This window comes from Arachis stenosperma, chromosome 3 (genome assembly GCF_014773155.1).
Source record: "Arachis stenosperma cultivar V10309 chromosome 3, arast.V10309.gnm1.PFL2, whole genome shotgun sequence".
Lineage (NCBI taxonomy): Eukaryota > Viridiplantae > Streptophyta > Magnoliopsida > Fabales > Fabaceae > Arachis > Arachis stenosperma.
The window spans coordinates 172,376,607-172,399,937 of NC_080379.1; the positions used below are offsets into that span (position 1 = coordinate 172,376,607).

Sequence of the window (23,331 nt, forward strand, 5' to 3'; positions counted from 1 at the left end):
AATGGATGTTGTCCGACCTCATCTTCTCTTATCAGGGCTGATGAGACAGCCTTGTCCGCTACGAATAAGTACAGGACGAGGTCTTTTCCAGATACTGGTCGGGTCAGAATAGGAGGTTGGCTTAAAAACTTTTTGAACTCCTGGAACGCCTCATCGCATTCAGGAGTCCATTCAAACTGACATCCCTTCCTCAATAAGGAGAACAGTGGAAGGGATTTTAGTGCCGATCCTGCCAAAAATCTGGAAAGGGCTGCAAGTCGGCCATTCAGCTGCTGGACTTCTCTCAAACAAGTCGGGCTTTTCATCTCTAGGATGGCTCTACACTTATCGGGATTGGCTTCGATCCCTCTTTGTGTTAGCATAAATCCTAGAAATTTTCCTGCCTCCACCGCGAAGGCGCACTTTGCGGGATTTAGTCTCATCCCGTGCAGCCTTATGGTGTCAAAGACTTGTGAGAGGTCTGACAAGAGGTCGACTTCTTTCTTGGTCTTTACCAGCATGTCGTCGACGTATACTTCCATTAGACTCCCCAGATGAGGGGAAAACACTTTATTCATCAACCTTTGATATGTGGCTCCTGCATTCTTCAATCCAAATGGCATGCCACGTAGCAGAAATTAGCTCTGGGTGTGATGAATGATGTTTTCTCCTGGTCTGACTCATGCATTGGGATTTGATTATATCCTGAGTAGGCGTCCATAAATGATAAGTATTGATACCCCGAGCTGGAGTCTACTAGGGTATCAATACTTGGCAGTGGGTAAGGGTCCTTGGGACATGCCTTATTTAAGTCGGTATAGTCGACACACACTCTCCATTTGCCATTCTGTTTTTTGACTAGCACTACATTGGCTAGCCATGTTGGGTACTTGACTTCTCTGATGAAGCCAGCTTCCAGGAGCACCTGCACTTGTTCTTCTACTATTAGGGCTCGTTCTGGGCCGAGCTTGCGTCTTCTTTGTTGTACAGGTCGGGATCCTGGATAAACCGAGAGCTTGTGGGACATGAGCTCGGGGTCTATCCCAGGCATGTCAGAGGCCTTCCAGGCGAAGAGGTCGGAGTTATCTCTTAGGAGCTTAGTCAGTTCTTGTTTTAGGGTTTCCCCTAGGTTGGCTCCTATATGAGTATTTTTCCCTTCCTCTTCGCCGACCTGTATCTCCTCGGTTTTTCCTCCCGGTTGTGGTCGCAGCTCTTCTCTGGCCCTTGCACCGCCGAGCTCTATTGTGTGAACTTCTCTGCCCTTTCCTCTCAGATTTAGGCTTTCATTGTAGCATTTTCTTGCCAACTTTTGATCCCCTCTTACCGTTGCTATCCCTGCTGAGGTCGGGAATTTCATGCAAAGGTGAGGAGTGGATACCACGGCTCCGAGTCGATTAAGGGTAGCTCTGCCGATTAAAGCATTATATGCTGACCCCACATCGATGACTATGAAGTTTATACTCAGAGTCTTTGATTTTTCCCCTTTTCCAAAAGTGGTGTGGAGGGGCAAAAATCTCAGTGATTTTATTGGCGTGTCCCCTAATCCGTATAGGGTGTCGGGGTAGGCTCTTAATTCTTTCTCGTCCAACCCTAGCTTGTCAAAAGCGGGCTTAAAAAGGATGTCCGCCGAGCTTCCTTGGTCTACTAGGGTTCTGTGGAGATGGGCATTTGCCAGGATCATAGTTATTACTACTGGATCATCGTGTCCAGGGATTATTCCTTGCCCATCTTCTTTTGTGAATGAAATGGTAGGGAGGTCGGGTGACTCTTCTCCGACCTGGTAGACTCTTTTGAGATGTCTTTTGAGAGAGGATTTGGTGAGTCCCCCTCCCGCGAACCCTCCTGAGATCATATGGATATGTCTCTCTGGAGTCTGCGGCGGCGGGTCTCTTCTATCCATATCGTCTCGCTTTCTCTTTCCATGACCGTCCGACCTTTCTATGAGATATCTATCAAGCCGACCTTCTCTGGCCAGCTTTTCTATCACATTTTTAAGGTCGTAACAGTCATTTGTGGAGTGACCATATATTTTATGGTACTCACAGTAATCGCTGCGGCTCCCCCCTTTTTTATTTTTAATGGGTCTGGGGGGTGGCAGTCTTTCAGTGTTACAAATCTCTCTGTATACATCCACTATAGAAACTTTCAGGGGAGTATAAGAGTGATATTTTCTTGGTCTTTCGAGACTGAGTTCTTCCTTTTTCTTGGTTTTCCTTTCCCTCTCTTTTGTTGAGGGAGGGAGCCCAGGTCGCCAACTCAGGTCTCTCAACTTAGCGTTTTCCTCCATATTGATGTACTTTTCAGCTCTTTCCTGTACATCACTTAGAGAAACGGGGTGTCTTTTAGATATGGATTGTGAGAAGGGACCTTCTCTGAGTCCATTGACTAACCCCATTATGACTGCCTCTGTGGACAGGTCTTGAATCTCTAAACATGCTTTATTGAACCTTTCCATATAGGCTCGTAAGGATTCTCCGACCTCCTGTTTTATTCCCAGGAGGCTCGGTGCATGTTTCACTTTGTCTTTTTGGATAGAGAACCTCATCAAAAACTTTCTTGAGAGGTCCTCAAAACTAGTAACCGACCTCGGGGGGAGGCTATCGAACCACTTCATCGCTGCTTTCGATAGAGTGGTCGGGAAAGCTTTGCATCGCGTAGCGTCGGAAGTATCAGCTAGGTACATCCGACTTTTGAAATTGCTCAGGTGATGCTTTGGATCCGTGGTTCCGTCATAGAGGTCCATATCGGGGCTTTTGAAGTTCCTCAGAACTTTTGCCCTCATTATGTCCTCGCTGAAAGGATCCTCCCCTCCTAAGGGCGGTTGTTCTCGTTCGTCACGGGAGTTGCGACCTTTGAGGGAGGATTCTAACTTTAAGAGTTTTCTTTCTAACTCTTTTCGTCGTTCCATCTCCTCTTTTAGGTTCTTTTCAGTTTCCTTTTGTCGCTCCCGTTCTTGTTCTAACTGTTCCAGGCGACTGTGGACTAATCCCATGAGTTCAGTTACATGGGATGGTCCCTCTTTCTCTGATTCGCGCCCTTCTGAAGAGTTTACCTTCGGGTTTTTTACTCCGGAGGTACCTTCCCTGTGTTGATTATCAATTTCTTGGTGGAGGGTGAAGTCCGCATCGTTATTGCTTGTGTCCAGATTTTCTTGCTCAGAATCTGTCTCCACATGACCTTCTTCGTGGGATCTGTCCGCCATCAGTGGTTGATCTCTCGGGTCCCCGGCAACGGCGCCAATGTTACGGTGGGTAACCGGAGATTAATGGACTGGATGGCGTTGGTTGGCCCAAATGTGTGAAGGAGGAGGATTCCGAATGGATCTGCAACTCGGGAGGCTCCGTCCGACTTGTTTGTGCGAGGAGATGGGGGTGGTACCTGCAAAGACACTCCGATGCCTAAGTTAGCAAGAGTGTGAGCAGGTCTAGAGAGTATTGGGCTTAGAGATACCTGAGGGGTGTCAGTGTATTTATAGTGGTGAACCAATAACCACCGCTGGAGTAGTGCCATATTTTTAGGGTGTTAACCGTCCCATTATCTTAGGGAGGTTAAGGTATGGCTCGTGGAAGTGGTTAGAGAGATTCTAGGGGCAGTTACTCATTTAAATGAGTGTTTATCCGCCAGCTAATCTCGTGCCCGACTTCTTTAGAACAGGTCGTGGTGAGTACCGACTTCATATATGAAGATTGGTACTGGTGAGACCCAATCTTTTGGGTTAGGTCCTTTGCTTGATCCTGGGCCTTTATCATTGGGCCAGGATATGAACAGTTATTTTTAATTAGTTAATGTTTAAAGTCTATTTTTATTAGTGTAATATTTTTTAAATATAGTATATAATTATTAATTTGTAACTTTATTTTTTATTTTAATTAAATGTTTACAATTTAATTAAAATTATTTTAAATAATTACAAATAATTTAAAATTTAAGTTGAAATGAGATTAAGAATTGAAATGACAAATTTCATATTAAATCTTAAATCAATTTTTATAATAATATTAAAGGCTTGTTCGAACACATTTTTAAGAAAGATTTTTTTTTAATTATCTTTTTCTAAAAGATCTTACAGAAAAGTAAAAATAATTTAATGATTGAATATTTTATACAAAAAATCTTTTTATCTATTAATTATATTTGGATATAACAATATAAAAGTACTTTTTGTATATTTATCATGTGAAAAATATTTTTTTTTAAGAAAAAAATAGTTTATCAAAATTTTTTTATTTTTTAATATTTTTAATTTTATTACTAAAAATACCAAATACGTTAAAAAATGTATTTTTCACTGAAAAAATTATTTTTTTATTAACTTAATGACGTCCAAATAAGCACTAATATTATAAATACTTATATAGTATTTTATAAAATCTAAAATAAAATTAAACTAAAATTAAGTACAATCCTGGTACACATACAAATTTTTTTGGCAAATAAGTCCAAACGAGTGAATCATAATCTAACAAAACTCACTTACATAACGAGCACATGAAATTACGTCATTCCTCCTCCAATATTTGTATTTCGCATTCCTCCTATTTCTCACCGAAAATTCTTAACAATACATAAAAATATCTTAGTTTTATACCGAAATTTGCTGCAAATACACAAAATATTTTTTTAATGTTGTTTTTTTCCTTTTTTCCTTTTTTATTCTTTTTTTAGTTGAATGAATGTAGGTTCATTTTTTTAAGTAATTTTGTAGCATTATACGTTTCTTCTTCTTCTTTGTTTGATTTTTTTGTGTTTTTATTCTTGGTAAGAGAGTAAAACAAGAAGAAATTTGAGAAGATAAAACAAGAAGAAAAAGATGAATAAGAAAAAAAAGAAGATAATGATAATGATAAAAAAAAGAAGAAGAAAAAGTAGCAGATGAGGAGGAGGAAGAGAAAGAATTTTAAATTATGAAGAACTTATTAGTACAAATACATCGAAATTTCTTAACAATATACAAAAATGTCTTAGTTTTATACCGAAATTTACTATAAATACATAGAAATATTTTCTTTATTGCTGCATTTTTTTCTTCTTCTTTTCCTTATTTCTTTTAGTTGAATGAATGTAGGTTCATACTCTTTCAAGTAATTTTGCAACATTATGTGTTTCTTCTTTGTTTGATTTTTGTTTTTATTCTTATTAAGAGAGTTAAACAAAAAGAAACTTGAGAAGGTAAAACAAGAAGGAAAAGATCAATAAGAAAAAAAAGACGATGATGAAAAAAGAAGAAGAAGAAGCAACAAAAGATGAGAAGAATGAACTAGGAAGAGAAAGAGGAAGAATTTTGAATTATGCAGAACTTATCAGTACAAATACACCGAAATTTCTTAACAATACATAAAAATATTTTAGTTTTACACCGAAATTTGCTAAAATACACAGAAATATTTTTTTAATGTTGTATTTTTCATTATTATTTTTAGTTAAATGAATGTAAGTTTATTCACTTTTAAGTAATTTGCAGTATTATGTGTTTCTTTTTCTTTGTTTGATTTTTTTTATTTTTATTCTTGCTAAAAAAAGTAAAATAAAAATAAACTTGAGAAAATTCTATGACAAAAAATCTATGATAACGATAATAACGACGATAACATAATGACAATACGTATAAAAAGACGACAATAATTATAACGATGATAATCATGATGATGAAGATGATGGAGGAGAAGGAGGAGAAAAAAGTTTAATGAGAAAAGAAAGAGGAAGAAGAGGAGGAGAAAGATGTGGTGTTGGTGACGAAGATAACAAAAGAGAAAAACAACGAAAAGAGAAAAGGACAAATAGATCCCTGACCTTTTTTCTCGCGGACATTTTTGTCCCTGATTATTGAAAAATACTTTTAAGTCACTGACGTCCTTAAAAGTTGGACGGATCAGTCCCTCCGTCCAAATGCCTTCGTTAGACCCAACGGAAAAGTCTGACGTAACTCCTGTAATGCTTATTGTCACGCAGCGTGGGTCACACTTACGCGTCACCTGGAAGACTTTCCTCTCACGCGTACGCGTTGCCATGAATTCAGTAAATTCTCATTTCTTTATAAATTCTCTATTTTGCATGCTTTTTTTCCATTTCTTTCCAGCTATTCTTGCCTTCAAAACTTTAAATCACTCAAACAAATATATCAAGACATCGAATATGAGAAAAATAAATTTACAATGCAATAAGAAATAATGTGTGTGGAATATATATTGCAACAGTTGTGGAATCTGCAGAGTCATTTGCTATAACAAGATTACGAGCGCATTTGATAACATACTTAACAAATGAGCTTGATGAGTCTCTAAGTGAAGCTACAAAGAATATAAACACTTGGAATGGTGTTTTGTTACTCTTCCCTTTGTTGGGTGGCTTCATTGCTGATTCATATCTTAGTCGCTTCACCACTATCGTCCTCTCTTCTCTCATTTGTCTTTTGGTAATTCAATTTATTTATTATATTATATATATATATATATATATAAATTAAATTTGTTCTCATCACTTTTAAGTTGATTATTAGTGTGGATGTCATGTAACTACTTTTCCTCAAATTTATTATGCACATACTTTTAAGTTTAAATTATTCATACTGTTTATATTTAAATGTTTTTTACTGAATAAAAGAAGTATTGTACCATTTGTTTATTAAATAAATTTTAACTCTTTATTTAAAAAATGATAATTCTTATTTTTTATTAATTTACTTTTCTTCTATTCGATGTCTTAATATGTTTGTTTGAGTGATTTAAAGTTTTGAAGTCAAGAATGACTTTAAAGAAATGGGGAAAAAAAGCATACAAAGTGGAGAATTCATAAAGAAATGAGAATTTGCTGAATTCATGGCGATGCGTATGCGTAGCCAACGCATACGCGTGACAAGCATTACGGGAGCCACGTCAGACTTTTCTGCTGAGTCTGACGGAGACATTTGGACGGAGGGATGAAGTCAGAATGACTTTAAAGAAATGGGAAAAAAAGCATACAAAGTGGAGAATTCATAAAGAAATGAGAATTTGCTGAATTCATGGCGATGCGTATGCGTAGCCAACGCATACGCGTGACAAGCATTACGGGAGCCACGTCAGACTTTTCTGCTGAGTCTGACGGAGACATTTGGACGGAGGGACTAATCCATCCAACTTTTAAGGACGTCAAGGACTTAAAAATATTTTTCAATGGTCAGGAACGAAAATGTTTGCGGAAAAAAATGTTACGAACATATTTGTCTTTTTCTCTAACGAAAAAGAATGAGAAGAAGAAGAAGACGAAGGAACGACAAAGAAAAAGAAGAAGGAGAATAATATTAAAGCATTCTTCCACTTTAACCCATGACAATAATAAAGAAGGCTCATGGCCCACAAATTCAACCTAATAAATTTAATCTTTATTATCTTATCTTATGTTTATGTTATCTTTTTATCTTATCTTTTCTTTACTTTTATTTTTCGTAGGTAATGCTCTATATATATTTAGTTTTACTTTCATAATTCAATCAATCAACAATCAATAAAAATTTCTTCATCTTTTCTTTTTTTTTTTCCCTATTCTTTCACAAAGAAGAAAAGGAACGTATAGCAGGAAAAGCGTGTAAGTGTAAATGATTTATTGAATTTGTTTGGTTAAATAATTTGTAGGTAGAAATTAATTCAATTAAGTATTGAAGATGCCCTAACAATAATAATTAGATTAGATTAGATAAGATAAAGTAAAGTAGTATATAAAGAGAGTGAGAGAATGAAGTGACGACTTCAACAAACTCCTAAAACCAGTTTTCTTTTTGGCGCGCCAGCACTCTTTTGCAATTCTTATATCTTCGAAGATCAAAGTTGCTTTTGCTAACAAGATTCAAGCTTTGTTGAACCCTTACATCAAATTTTTCTATTTCTGTCTTTCTTCCTTATTTTTTTTCTTACTTTCGATCTACTTGCTGTGAATTTTTTTTCTCAAGATTTGTTGTGCTTAGCAATTGTGTAAAATTTAGGTAGAAGCACTTTTAAAGACTCGGAATTTCTTGCAAAGTTGTGAACAAATTCGTGAGAATGACTGACATTGAAGCAGTTGCATCCCTCAAGAGAGGAGCAGAGGGTACTGAGTGCCGAAAGGAAAAGAAGCAGAAGATGAGGAGGACTATGGATTTAAAAGCATCTCGCCAATGTTCTACCATTCTCAATGTTTTGTCCTCTCACAAACATGGATGGCTTTTCAATCAGCCAGTGGATCCTATTTTGTTCCAAATCCCTGATTATTTTGATATCATAACACATCCCATGGATTTAGGCACAATTAAATACAAGCTCGAGTCAAATAGTTATCCTTTTATGGAGGATTTTGTGGCTGATGTCAGATTGACCTTCTGTAACTCCATGATATACTATCCCCGAGGTGATGAAGTTTATAAAATTGCAATGGAGCTCAGCCAAATATTTGAGGGTAAATGGGAAGAGTTTGAGAGAAGTTTGAAGTGTGAACAAGATTCTGGAAAAAGTATGAATCAAGAAAATGATACCTTGTCCAACAACCCACCTCAAAAACTTGAGGGAGTAAGGACCGTTTTCTGCCATTGAAATAAGCATTATATGGAACATGCAAGACTGCACAATGCATAACATATTTCTTTGAAATTGACTTAACAAAATCATTAAATTTTGCTTGTAGATTTGTTACACACCAACTTTTATTGCTACCTTCAGAATGATTCCGAGAGGCATGCACAAAGGTACATAACATCATGGCTATAGTTTGGGTTGATAGTCAAATTAGTTCATGAAAGATAATAAGATATTTTTCAAATTCGTTCTTAAAGATTTTTTCAATCAAATTGGTTTTTCAAAGATTATGAATTAATCATACCTGTTAACAAGAAAATAAAGGTAAGAAAATAAAAGATATGTATTAAAGTTGTTGTTTAGATGATAAAGAGTCATGCTATTTATAAGGATATTTTAAACTAACCTCATAAATATTTAGCTAGCAACTACTAACTCTCAACTACTTATTATTACTCTAACACAACTACTCTAATACCTGTCCTTCAGTTACTCCATTCACGATTTTCGTCAACGATTGATAATGTAAAATGTTAACTGATAGCATACATGATACATAACATATTCAATTAGACGTTGACTAAATATGTTTACGAAAATCTATCAATTTAGTCACTAGGTCATATTAGGAATAGGATTTTTGTAATTGAAAAAAATGACTAAAAATTAATAAATTTTCATAAATATATTTGGTCAATATCCAATTAGATATATCAGATATTATATATGTTGTCAATTAACGTTTTACAATATCAATCTTTGAAGAAAAATGTTAATAGAGTGACTGGGGGACAAACATGATTAATTTACAATCTTTGAAGGATCAATTTGATTTAAAAAATCTTTCAGAAATGAATTTGAAGAATATCTTTCAAGAACTAATTTGACTATTATCCCGTTATAGTTTGTATTATTCTCTAGCTCTCTGTATGCTGTAGAGAGGGGTTTAAATTTGAGTAACTAACTTACATTTTTACATTGATTTAAACATAACCAAGGATCAAGAGGACGCATACACAAATCTGGTGCTGATAAACTGGTATTAACAATTGTCTTGTCATTAGTGAACTTAAAACTCTGGCTCTTCTATTAGATTTTAAGAAGAAACTTTGAATGTCATTCCAGGAAAGACGAGGTCGTCGCAACTCACATTTGCAGAAGAAATCTGATGCTGATTCTGATGGTGAGATGAGATTTTCTACATGTAACTTTATTGCCGATTCGGTTTAATTTATGAAGCACAGACACTTTGCTGAATTGCAGTGTCCACGTGTCGGACACATTTCGAACACGATACTCACTGACATTCGTTCGACAAGCATTTGCTGTGTCCAACCGTATCTTAATAAAAGTAAAAAAATTCTTCTCCAGACACGCTTGGACACATCTAAATACCATAACGTGTCAGCGTGTCCAGTTTTATTCCTAACATATATTCTTGAAATAAATTTAGATATAGTATATATTATTATTTATAAAAAAATATTTTAAATACTTGATATAATTAAAATAAAATATTAAAAATAATTAATAAAATTTATATTTTAATATCAATAAAATATTAAAATATCATTACAATTTATCTAAAAAATACTTTATATTTTATATGTATGTATGTCTCCGTGTCTTATAAAATTTTAAAATTCACATATGTCCCGTGTCGTGTCCCGTATCCATGTAAGTGTCTGTGCATCATAGGGTTTTACTGATTATGTTCTATATGATACTGCTGCATAATAGAGCGAGCTAGGATTGAGGCCCAAACTAAAGCTGCTGAGAAAGAGTCTAAGAGACAGGAAAACATAGAAAGAGAAATTGCCATTGGATTAGAAAAGGTTTTATTTTGTTCTTGTATTAACTTCATAACAAGGTTGTCGTTTCTTTTAAATCTTTGAGACTCTGATGGGTTTTGTTTTGTAGATGAAGATAATTGCTGATGAGAAAGATAAAAGGCTGAAGGAACTTGAAATGCTATCTCCTCAATCTCCAGGCAGTAAAATTACACCCAGATTGGGGCAGCTTAGTTTATTTGACAAAGATTATAATAATATGACCATGTTTTGAATGGAAGGAAGAGATGATCCCTAGTTGAAGTACTCTTTAGCCATTTTATTTATTTGTACATTTTTTATAGTTTAAATTTGAAGGTTGGTAGATTTGTGTGTCTATGGATATAAATAAAGCATATGCAAATTCTCACATGTGACTTGCATTTAAATACATCTTAATCAAATGAATACTTTCCTTTCCTCCTTTTTAGATACCTCAATTTTTTATTTGGTCAACCTCAATATAAGTTTGATTGAGAATTTAGTTTCCATCATTTCCTTTTGCTAGTTTTCTTCTTTTCTTTATGGAAAATTACAAAAAAACAACTCCCTTACAAGTCAATATAAGCCAACTCTATTATAATTTAAAGAGTAATAGACAAATAAGTCTTTGACCTTTTGTCTCGCGAATATTTTTGTTCTTCAAAATTTAAAAATATTTTTAAATTTTTGAATTTTACAAACAGTAGACAGATAAATCCCTTCATCCATTTGCCTCTCGAAGAACAAACGGAGATGGGTGAAGTAGCGTCCACGTATTTGTTACGGAGCTATGTGTCTGTTATAGTGCTGTTGTGGTATGTCCCCCAAAAAAACAAAGGACAAATAAGTCTTTGCACTACAAAAAAATAGCATTTTGTGGTTTTACGATTTTGCAGTAAGAGAGAGGGTGAGCTAGAGAGAGATTAGGTGAGGGCCAAAGGGAGAGGAAGGCAACAAGTGGTGGTTCTATGATGGACAGACATGTGATCACCATAGGCGAGACAAATGGCCAGCGATGATGTTGATGAAGATGGTGGTTGGAGAGTGATAAGGGTTGTTCTTTTTCTTCGTTTTCGTGAAGGGAAAGAGAGAGAGAGAGTGTGTGTGAGAATGTGAGCTAGAACTGGGAAAGGGGAGAAAGAGAAATAGAAGAAGGAAATGGAGGAGGTCGCGGCGGTGGCGTGGACTGTTGCTGATGAAATAGTGAGAGGCAGCGATGATGTGGGACGACGAAGAAGAGGGGAAGAGAGAGGACCACGACGGTTCAGTGTGGCGGTTTCATCACAGTTGGTGGAGGCTACGGTGGTTCTGGGACGACGAGGGTGGTGATTTCGGTAATGGAAGAGGAAGATGGTGGTTGTTGGGGTTTGAACAACAACTATGAAGCGGTGGTGATGGTGATTCAGATATGATGGTGGTGAGAGGAGGGCGACGTGCAAATCAGAGGAGAGGAGAAGGGAAGAAGAGAGTTTGAAAATGAGTTTACGGTTTTGGGGTTTCTTCAAACGGTTCGGAGCTCGTCGGCGATCATGGCTGGAGGTTCATGAAGATGGAGATAGTGATGGTGAAATGGAGGATGAAGCTGCGTGTGGTGAAGAGCAAGAAGGAACATCGTCGTGATTAGGGTTGCCTTTGAAACGATGTTGTTTTGCAACAGCAGGCTTAATTGTCCCGTTTTGAAAGTTCCATCCACGTATGTATCCATAAGGCCAAGTCAGCATAATGGGACCATTTTAGACTTTTTTGTTGGCTCCAACGGACCCATATGAACGGAAGGACTCTTTTGTCCAACTTTTAAAAAGATTAAGGACTTAAAAGTATTTTTAAATCTTGAGGAATGAAAATATTCGCGAAAAAAAGGTTAGGAACTTATTTGTTTTTTACTCTAATTTAAATTTTATAAATAAACAAAAATTTAAAAATCAAAATTTAAAAAAGATTCTATCTACATTTATCCTAATCATATTTATAGTAGAAAATAAAAACAATTCATAAAAAAACCTAATCCCTTTCCATTCATTTGGAAACAATCAAATCTCTCCCTCCACAAACCCGTCGTCTTCATGCAGTTTTCGGCGGAGCCGTCAACCGACCACCGCCGCGTCTTTCGTCGCGCTGCACGGCCTCTTCCTTGCATCCCGCCGCAGTCCTTTTTCATTGGACATAGCCACCTCCACCGTCGTGGGATCATAATCCCGACATATCTGTACTGCCAAACACCATCGCGGCCTCCATCCGTCACGTTAGACAGTGCAGAATCTACACTCCATGGCTCTACATCTGTCGCGACGCAACCACTGCCAAGCTCCCATTCGCGACGGGCGTTCAACTACTTCGATCCATGGCGACTCCTCCACCGGCGATGTGCGGCCTCCGTGGCTTCCTCGTCGCAATGTGCCACCGCGAGTCCCCACCGTCCACACAACGCCGTCCAAGACGTCGTCACTAGCCACCCTGTGGCTCTTCTTCTCCTCCTCCTATTTGGTTTTGAATAATTCTTTTAACTAGTTTTTTATGTTTTTTTTTTCTTAAATTTCGGATGATTCTTTTTATTAGTTTTGGAGGATTCTTTTTCCTATGTTTTGTATTTTTTTCTTAGTATTTGGATGATTCTTTTTATTAGTTTTGGATGATTTTTTCTTATATTTTGTATGTTTTTTTTAAGAATTGGATGATTCTTTATATTATATTTTGGTATTTTTTTTTTAGTTTCGAAGTTTTTTTAAAAAGAGAAATTAAGATTTGCGTAATAAATAATAAAAGATAAATTAAAATAAGAAGAGGTAATTAATAATTATTAGTTTTGTATGTTTTAAAAATTAAAATTTAAATAATCACTAATTAACAATAATTAATTAATATAGAATGCAATTTAAAAATATTTATTGACTTATTGTTGGCTAAACCCCGTTAAAATTGCTCCTTTATATACCTCAATGTAAATTTAATATTGAAGAAACAACAGCCCATAACAAAGCCTATTAAGAGTGCATTTAGCAATCCAGTCGTAACCTTGTCTTGTTGAAGATTGCGCAAGATATAATTTTTGAACACCTTAACTCTTATCATTTGTGACGATATTCATCTTATTGTTCTTCGATTTTTGTATGATTTCATTTATATATTCTCTTGACATTTTGCTTCGACAAGTTGTTTGTCACCGTTAAATTAAATTGAATTAGATGTCCATAAATACGTACTTTTGGATATGAGATATTATAATTCTTTTTGTATAACTTTTTGGACTGTTAAATGATCCTAATAATAAAATATAATTTTTAAATTTTTTAATAATTATCATATAGTTATTATTTAATTTTAATTACAGAATAAACCTTTATATATTATTTAATTACAAAATTTATGTTTTATTTTATAAATTATTATTTTATTATTTATCTATCATATTTATTAATAATTAAAAACAAAACAACAAAATAGATTTTTAATTAAATGTGACCTCTATAAATATTTTGACAATGCAAATCAATAAATTTTTTATTCCTTAATCCGTTACATCCGTAAAAGTTAGTAAAATCATGTTTATTGGTAATTCAATCGATTGGAAGTATAACACAATCGATTGAATTTCGCGTTTTTTTTTAATTCAATCGATTGGAAATATAACATATTGATTAAATTTCGCATGGTAATATGTGTTTTTTTAAAATTCAATCAATTGAAAGTGTTAGACAATCAATTGAATTGCGCTATAAAATATGTGTTTTTTCTTATTAAATCGATTGGCAGTGTAACACAATCCATTGACATATGAATTTTTTTAAAATTTAATCTATTAGAAGTGTTACACAATCACAATATGTATATTTTTTTATTCAATCGATTGGAACTATTACACATGATTAGAGAGAAGAGAGTAGTCAATAGCTCAATATAGGGCTGATCTTTTGGCATATAGAAGAAAAACTTATTTGAGAAAACTCTGAACTTCCTTGTGACAAGTAAAAGCCATAAGGCTCTCTTAGAAAACAAATTTAATGGGGATGATGATGGACAATATTTTAAATTATAGATATAGTGCTTGGTGTTTTACTGTTTACAGATTCAAATATTACTCGACTCCAATGGGAATTCCATTGTATTGGTACCATGCTAATTTGTATGTATTAATTGTTCTCTTGCAGCCTGAAACACAAGCAAAATATGGATGGTGATATGAGGGAGGATTTTGTTACAATTTCCATTGAAACATGGATTGCAAAAGGGAAGTTCCCATGTATGGCTGCGGCCCTTGTATTTCACTGTTCTTCCAAGATATGTATATGTTTGCTGTGTTCTCTTTGCAAATTTAAAGCGATGATATATATGCAATGGAATATGCAATTTGCTAATATTTTGCTGTGTTCTTTGCAAAATAAAATACGTCTTATAATTACAAAAAATACTTATTGAATATGGTTCATTCCAGTGTACTTGTGTATTTCTAGAGACGATGATAATAGTTGCCATTGTTATTATTTTTTTAATTTATAATTAAAAAAATCTTTGAAGAAATCATGGTATTTTTGTGTACTCTTATATACTGTTTGTAGATCTATATACTATTTGGAGATGATGATAATAGATTAAAAACGTGGGTTTAAAATATTTGAAAGGGAGTTCGCCAGACTAAGACAAACTCTATAATTTTTATAAAGTTCGCCGTGGGTGAGGCAAACTTGCTCTAAAAAAAATCGTATCTGGGAATTAAAGTTCAAAATGGTGTTTGGAGAAATGAATTTTTTTATTTTATTTCTGAAAAAAAAGCCAATGAATAATGATATAACAAGTCTCAACAATATCTTAAAAACCAACGATAACATAACAATAAAAATAACATTATAATAATAATACATGCATAGTATAAAAATATATAACAAATTGAACATGTTATAAATATGATTGTAAATATAATAATAAAATAATAATATTAGAGCATATTGTGCGGTTTGAATCGAATCGGTTATGAAAGATAGATTCGAAATCCGATTCGATCTAGCGGTTTGCAAAAAATAGAATTCAATCAAATCCAAGTTAGTGCGGTTTTAATTAATTTTCGGATTGGATTGGATTGGATGAACGGTTTAATTTGGATCCAAATTAGTGTTCAACAACTAGAAGCAAGGGGAGTTTGATTTCAAGGCAACCAGGCAATAAGGCTATACTAGAGTCTATGTTGTGCACAAGAGTCAATTGGTCTTTTGCTCCATTCAGAGCTTATTACAAGTTGGCAAACTCTAGGTCTCAATGCAAATGACAGAAGATTACAAGAGATTTAATTTGGTTTGATTTTTATGTGTTGATAGCATTAACATTTGGACATCACTTGATAAGATATGCAAATTAATGGAGGCTTTGGTGCTAGTAACTAGCATTTGCATACACCTAGCTTAGTGTGCTAGCTTTGTAATGATGGAATGATGATGAAAAAGTTAAGAGAGTTCACTATTTATAGCAAATTGATGTAGAACAAATGATAATTCCCTGCTACATCAAATAATAATATATATAAATTGAGAACTCAATATATAATACATCTTAATTAATTAATTAATTAAACTACCAGGACCAATGGCTTCATTCCCTATTTCAAACTCAAGGGTTTAACCCATGATTCCAATCCCTTCAAGCAATGCCACCATTAATCTTTCCAAACCTGAAAATGCATTAAAAGTTGTTAAGTCAAATGTTCATACATGAACCAATGGCAGGGCAAAGAAACCAAAGCCAGACAAGGAAGCTTCACTGATTCAACAATTACATGTGTGTTTATAATTTAATTTTATGAAGTTTTAGTGCTGTATCTGCTACAATTTTGAGACCAGTAACATTCTTATAGCTAAAGAATACTATTCAGTTGCTCCCTAGTTTAATTGCACTACTAATTTCCCAACAACTGAAAGTACTAGTATAAGCAAAATCTTTGGTATTTATTTTAATGTGTAAGCAAAATCTTTATGGAAGTATGGGCAAAATATAGCAGTTGCCAAATTCATGAACTCTTCTAGAGGGAACATCATGAATGAAAACACTATACATATTAACCCCAAAAGGCATAACAGTGAAACACTGAATCAATTAATTAATATTCTTCTCACCAGTTTCCATCATCCATTATGAGAAATTTCAAAATGCTGAATTGTCTATTTGTCTTTAAGCTTCGTATATGTTAATAGACTTAAAGTTGCTGCATCTCACACCCTAAAAAGTGAAAGTGATTTCCATTCATTTATTACTACTACTCAGAGAAGGACCCTAGCAATAAAGTAGAATAACTCCATAGACACAAAAATGCATGCGTTAGCTACAAGAATTAATGACTAAATAAGTAGAACTAAACTACTAATCTCATGAGATTCTTCGAACCACAGAAACAATGCTTGTCATAAACATAAAAAAAAAGAAGCTTTTTTATTACAGCATTTGAAAAGAAAAGAAAAAAGTTTCTAGCTTGACCATCAAAACCTCTTGAGAAGAAATCTCCAAGCACCCCAAAAGCAACAAGGAACTGAAAAGGGGAAAAAAGAGAAGAAAGGAAGATGGATGTTAAAAAAACGGTACCTTTGTAGGAGAAACCATATGAAGAGGAGATGGGTGAGAGAGAAATGGAAAATGCCATAGGAATAGAAACAGCAGTGGGGTTGTGGTTCTTGAGAGTGCATTTAATATGAAAATAGTGAAATTGGCGCAAAGAGAGGAAGGCTTAGCTTAGCTGAGACCACAAACAAGTGAAGAATGGAACCTGACACTTATTATATAGCCAGCCAGGGAGAGAAAGAGAAAGAGAAAGAGAGAGAAACAGTGAAAACACAACACAGCAGAGAGAGAGAGAGAGAGAGAGAGAGAGAGGGGTTGTTCCTTTCTCTTCTTTTTTTTTTTTGAGGAAATCGAGGCAATGTGTTTGGTTTGGTTTTGAAAATGAAAAGGCAGAGATAGCATAGATGACATGAGTCATGAGACACCACCTTTCGTTGTTGTTGTTGTTGTGTGTTGTGATATCTATAACGGTTACATAATTCCAGTTCCATGGGCACTGTACTATGATGACTCGTGCATCTTGCTGCTGAGTTCATTGTCCCAAACATATTTCACATTTTAGTAATGTCGCCAGTCACCTCTATCAATCACAAAATCTATTTATACTATATCAAATAAGAAATTCAATTCTTTTATAATTAACTAACAATATCTAATTCTTTTTAATGAATTTCATATGTAACCATCAAACTATTTTTTTAACAATATCTTACATAAAATTCATCATTTTTACATTAAGTTTTCTAATTATATGTTTATTGCTTTCTTAAAATTCATTAGCTTTATACACTAAAAATTTTAAGTTATTATTCAAAATATTACATATTATAAAATATGTTTTATCATATTGAATAATGACTTTGAATTAAGTGTGTGTTTGGATTGTGGTTGGTCAAACTGGAGTTTGAATAAAAATGATTTTATAGAATTGATTTTGGATAGAAGTAAGTTTGTGTCAACATGATTTATGTTTGGCAACTCTTTACCAAAATTGATTTTGATAAAATAAATTTTGTTTGGATAATATTAGTTAAAATCACTTTTAGATAGATAATTACTTAAAAGGACATGACATTAAATTATAATATTATTTTTTTATACATATTTAATTTTTTTATATTTTTTTCTTATATATTTTTTATATAGTATATTTTTAATACTCTTAGTACTCTTTTTCAGTACATTATAATTTTTAACTATTATTATTATTATTATTATTATTATCTAATGGGATCAATAAATTCTATTATAAAAAAATAATAATAAATATAATACACAAAAATTATAACTATAAAAATATATAATGTCAAATAAGAAAATTAATAAAAAATAATAAAAAAATTCATATAGAGAGGAATAATAAGAATTTTATAAATAATGCAATAATATGTATAAAGGATAAAGTTGGTAAAAGAAAAATAAATATTGAAGGTATTAGTTAAAAGCACGTTAATGTAACGGAGAAGCTAGAAATTATTGCTTCTTGTAAATGTGGGTTTAGGAACAAAAGCACTTCTGCGTTTGTAGAGAAGAAAATTAGCCAAACAAAAAAGTGAAGCTTTCAAGAAGTTCTAACGTGCTTTTTTCCTTCAAACGTGGTTACCAAAGACACCCTAAGAGTTTCATCTTTCAAGTTTAAAAATGAGAGATATGTATAAACATGATTTTTAAAAGGGGTGCTAGGTAATCGATAATCATCTTGAATAATATGAACAACTACCAATAAAATAAAAACACATTACACCTTCAAATTAACTATCTAAATTTTAATATTAAAATAACTATCCGTACACCTAGTGAAATTAACATCCGATATATCTATTATTCACATTGTTTAATATTTTCATTGTCTACCTATACTTTTCCTTTTTAAAAATAATCTTATTTCCAATTGAGTATTTAAATTTCAAATAAAACCACACATTAATTGTGGTTAAGAAAATCCTTAATAAAAGATTCACCTCTTTTGCAAGTTTTCTTAAATTACACTATACACGGAATGGTTTTTCAGTTATTTATTATTATTATTCTCAAGCGCACATTTATTATTTTTCATTTACATTTATACTCATTTTCAGATTTTAGTATATTCTTTTTCTGTCGAAATATATTCTTAAGTAATATTTGAATACAAATACAATTTTTATGTAAATTAGGGTGATGGAATCATGGAATCTAAGTAAGACAAAAATTTTGCCAAGAGAAAGCATAGAAGGGTCTTGGTTGATTGAACCTAGGATCATGTTGGCCCCAAAGAAACTGTTTGCCACTTTCGGCCAATTCTCTCTTTGCTGATTAAAACCAAATTTTGTTAATACCAAAATCAGACATCCCTATCCAAATATGCTCTTACGCTTACCTTATCATTAGAAACACAATCCAGCAATCCTATGATCCTTGTTCTACCAATATCATTAGCAAGATCCAGACATGATTATCAATAAAGACACATTATGTTACCCAAATCAATTACAAAAGGTAAAAAAAGAAAAGGTAAAGTAGTGTCTGTCACCCCACCAGAAAAGAAAAATGAATCAACTTTAAGCACCACCGCTTTGTCCAACTTTGAAAGAGGATAGGTTACATATAAATTACCCTTTTCTGTTGTAATAACTAAGAATTAACACTTAGAATCAATCACTTCACATTTAGGCAGTAGGAACAGGAACCTCAACCTGCATCCAATTTTGCTTTGTCTTCTTTGGACAATTGGGTGCTGAACTATATATTGGAAACAAAGCAAAGAATGGCTTGGCACAAGAAGGAGAAACTAGTAAACTTCACCAGCCAAGTTTGTGGAGGGTATTCTTTGTCGTTTCTCGACGTATGCAGACGGAAACCACCCTGCTCTGCCGTTGCATTCACCTTCTGACCACCCGGATGGGATTACCTGATGATAAACATATAAAACTTTGGTGAACAATGAGAACCAGAAAAGTGAGAGATTTAAATTCACTTACTGAAACAAATTTCATTATGAAAGCAGTAGGAAGCAATTGTAGACAATAGTATAGATTTAATCTCACAAAATGAGAAATGGATAACTTATATTTCACTATGCAGAGCAGTTTATCGGAAAATAAAAAATATATCTTTATTCTGCTTTCGTTTGACCCTTTTTGCCCTTGAGATCCCTTGAGAAATGGATAACTTGTGAAGGTATCAAAGTAACAAACTTCCCCATCTAATGTAAGTATTTCAGCAGCTCTGGAACTAGAATCTCACAGACATGAGATTAGCCACTAGGAAAGGAACCTATTTCAGCTAAATGTAAGTAGTCACTGAGAGAATACCAAACTCGTTTAGTAGCTTGCCACCTGGCATGTTTGAGGATATTCACATAGAAAACAAAGTATAACAGTACAATGACATTAACCGAGAAAACAAACCTTTCGCACAACAATGAAATCACCCTTTGAAAAGCTCAACTCCTTTTCTGATTCAGCACTAAAAGAATGCATTGCCTTCAAGATTATTAAATGTTAGTGACATCAAATTAATCCTCAAGAATCAAATTGATACTTCAAAAACAAAATTAAAATAAAATAAAAATTAAGATAAAATAAAAATTCAAGAACCACAATGGGGATTTACTCATTGTTTTGTGATATTACATGCCACAAATTTTCATTAATGCTCAATAGTTCTAGTTTCTATTTCAGTAATGTAATAATAAGTAAGCCAGATTTTCATGGTAATGTTTGATTTCCATGACTGAAGTAATTATTCAGTTTTCAATATGTTAAGCAATTAGAAACAAGGAAATGAAATAGAGAGAAATAATAGGAATAATTAGCATACTTCAGCCAAGAAGTACATTGTTTTCTCTGTGCCATTCTCGGGTATAACCACTGGAGGGGCAGATTCTTTCTTCTGTCTCTCTGAGACCATCTGAGAAAAAATTCATTGCTACTAAGAGAATGACAACAAGTCGTAGAGCCAATAAGAAATAGGAATATATGGAATAGCACTAATAAAACTGCCAGTTCTCACCTCAGCTTCAATTTCACTTAGAATAGCACCAACTCTTAAATGAAAGGTCTTTTCTCCTTCAACCTATAAAATCATAAACAAAATCTTTGATATAAAAGGCCAAAATATTTCCCACCTCGGCATCGATTGGTATAATACCAGTCACGTCTTATCATACCATAGCAACGAGCCTTTGAAATGTCAGTCTCTGCTGCTGTGCCTCAACAGCTGCCAGTGCAGCTGCAGCTTCTTTACCCAGAATTGCCATGTTTGCTTTCAGCTCTTGCATCTTTGCTTCAGTAGCATGGAGTTTTGCAACTTGTTCAGCAGTAGGAGATTCCCTAATCCGTGCTTGTCTTCTAGAAATTTCCTCCCTCTAACCGAATTTAACACACAAATTAAGAAGAAATCCCATAGGAACACCAAATAATGAAGTGAATGATATAGCAGAACAATGATAAACTATATACTCGTACTAGTATTTGACCTGGTGTAGGGATTGCTAATCTATTCCAAATTTTGGCTTACCATTGTCTCCGCTTCTTGCCTCATCTTACTATACCGTTGAGCAAGATGGCGAGCATCCTCCAAAGGTGCACCATTGACCATTGATCTCAAAGGATCCAAAACCTGGAAATTGAAATCACCATATTCACAATACTCTCCTCATACATTTAAAAAGAATGTAAATATAAATTACATAGATCTCCTTCACAAATTCCAAAGTATGCAATTTTCCATAGACATCTTGATATAGTATCAAAACATACACATGTGGGAAGGGCAAAAGGAGTGGCATATGTATTTGATGAAAAGTAAAAAAAGTGCTTTGAAAGGGAGAGATCAATGAAATTTACTCATATTTGACTTATTTAGGGGGAAAAAATGGAAATTCTATGCTCAAAACTGGCTAGCATGATCTATTTGAGACTTAATGTTAGGTTAGGGGTTCAATTTCATCTTGTACAACTGCACAAGGTATCGAAAGCCAACCTGGGAAGATAAAAGCCGATTTAATTCATCTTGCTCCTTTTCGACATGTTTGCGAGCATCACCATATACTGATGCTGCCTTGGCCAATATGTTGTCAGTGTTGTTGTTCTCTGCTCCATATTTACAGCAATCCTCAGAAAGTTTTGTTCCTGTCTACCACAGATATTGTTGATAAGCATTATTCCAAAACACCTTGTAAATTATAATGTCTCGTGAGACTAAAGTAAAATTTTCAGGGAAAAAAGAGAAACAAAAACTAATTTCTCACCTGCTTCAATATGCTTAAAACCTATGGCTGTAAATGTTTCTGCCGCTTTAACAATTTCCTTCTGGAAGTCCTGAGTGAGAAGATAGTTCCACACACATCAATTAAAAGAAGAAAAAAAGAAAATGGAGGCAAATCACTGACAATAACATCCTTCCTTTTTTTTTCTTACACATTACCTAAAATACATATCCACACAACTAGATTAAGCTTATAAAGTGGGAAAGCCCATGCTGCTCAAACATATCAGAACTAGCAATGGTTACCCCAAAGAATTGAGAAAAAGGTGATCTTTATTGTATACCTTGCCAGAACGAGTGGCCCTATAGAGCTTTTCAAGTTGTTGATGTCTCTGCATTTCAACCTCATCAATGACAACAACATCTGAGCTCTCATATCCACTGCTGCTGAACTGCTTTATTAAACCGTGAAACTGGAGAAAAAATACCATTAAAATTTAACTTCACCGCTCAATAATCATGAATTTGTGAAATCTTGGGCATACCCAGATGAAGATTGGAGAAGAAAATGAAGGATAATTGCACAAGAACACAGAAAGATACAATCTTGGGTAATGGGTGGGTAAGGGAAGAACGGTACCTGCTGTTGTTTGGCAACTTGGTCCCTAAACTTGGTGGCCTGTTTCCTCAGAGCGTCCATGGCAGAAGAAGAAAGAGAGTCGCCAATAACAACAATCAAAGTATGAATAAGATGAGATCTAATGTAAGAGAAGCTCAAATGTTGTTTCTTTTGACAAACGATTTTAATTAAATAAATTAAAGAGTGTATGTAATATTGTAAATTTGTAATAATGTAATGTTGATTGGAGGGGTTTAGTATTTGATTTTGACTGTAGCATAGCTATCTACTATCCTCTTTGTGTTCCTCTTTTTCAATCAAACCTGTCTCAAAAGAAAATTTTATTTTTAATATAATAATATCAATATTTTAATTATTATTTTTATGAAAATAAATTAGAATAAAGAAATGTTCTTTAAAATATAATTTGATTTCTAAATATATTTTTATTACTTCTTCTATTTTAAAATAACTATCGCTTTTACTTTTTGGATTGAATAAAAATTAATATATTTAGCTTATTAAAAATATATGTGACATCAAATAACGGACATTATATATGTTTTTTTTTAAGGATTAAATCGATGAAAAAAATAGGGACTATGTTAATACATTTAAAAAAATAAATTAGTATAATATAGTAAGAAAAATTGAAAATGCAAATATTAGTAAT

The 23,331-nt window shown here is 33.7% G+C and overlaps 2 protein-coding genes across 2 annotated transcripts; one reads left to right on the forward strand and one right to left on the reverse strand.

Annotated features, from left to right (window-relative positions):
* Nucleotides 1–7,994: 7,994 nt before the first annotated feature.
* LOC130967334 (transcription factor GTE9-like) lies at nt 7,995–10,565 on the forward strand. The gene is made up of 4 exons (XM_057892145.1): nt 7,995–8,495; nt 8,611–8,671; nt 10,242–10,336; nt 10,422–10,565. The coding sequence occupies exons 1-4, from the start codon at nt 7,995–7,997 to the stop codon at nt 10,563–10,565; spliced, it is 801 nt and encodes a 266-aa protein (XP_057748128.1).
* Nucleotides 10,566–19,142: 8,577 nt separating this feature from the next.
* On the reverse strand, nt 19,143–22,877 carry LOC130966169 (SH3 domain-containing protein 3). The gene is made up of 10 exons (XM_057890938.1): nt 22,680–22,877; nt 22,384–22,512; nt 22,083–22,152; nt 21,815–21,963; nt 21,350–21,451; nt 21,000–21,197; nt 20,843–20,905; nt 20,651–20,740; nt 20,239–20,313; nt 19,143–19,739 (listed from the first exon to the last, which is right to left on the reverse strand). The coding sequence occupies exons 1-10, from the start codon at nt 22,737–22,739 to the stop codon at nt 19,620–19,622; spliced, it is 1,056 nt and encodes a 351-aa protein (XP_057746921.1). The 5' UTR covers nt 22,740–22,877; the 3' UTR covers nt 19,143–19,619.
* Between the last annotated feature and the right edge of the window lie 454 nt (nt 22,878–23,331).

What these genes read in the sequence shown, in the direction of transcription:
- LOC130967334 (XM_057892145.1), top strand. Translation starts at nt 7,995, where the DNA reads ATGACTGACATTGAAGCAGTTGCATCCCTCAAGAGAGGAGCAGAGGGT. An exon ending in CACCTCAAAAACTTGAGGGA is followed by an intron (nt 8,496 to 8,610) that starts GTAAGGACCGTT and finishes TTTTGCTTGTAG; the next exon opens with ATTTGTTACACACCAACTTT. An exon ending in TCCGAGAGGCATGCACAAAG is followed by an intron (nt 8,672 to 10,241) that starts GTACATAACATC and finishes GCTGCATAATAG; the next exon opens with AGCGAGCTAGGATTGAGGCC.
- LOC130966169 (XM_057890938.1), bottom strand. Translation starts at nt 22,739, where the DNA reads ATGGACGCTCTGAGGAAACAGGCCACCAAGTTTAGGGACCAAGTTGCC. An exon ending in CAATGTACTTCTTGGCTGAA is followed by an intron (nt 20,314 to 20,650) that starts GTATGCTAATTA and finishes ATAATCTTGAAG; the next exon opens with GCAATGCATTCTTTTAGTGC. An exon ending in ATTTCATTGTTGTGCGAAAG is followed by an intron (nt 19,740 to 20,238) that starts GTTTGTTTTCTC and finishes GTTTATCATCAG; the next exon opens with GTAATCCCATCCGGGTGGTC.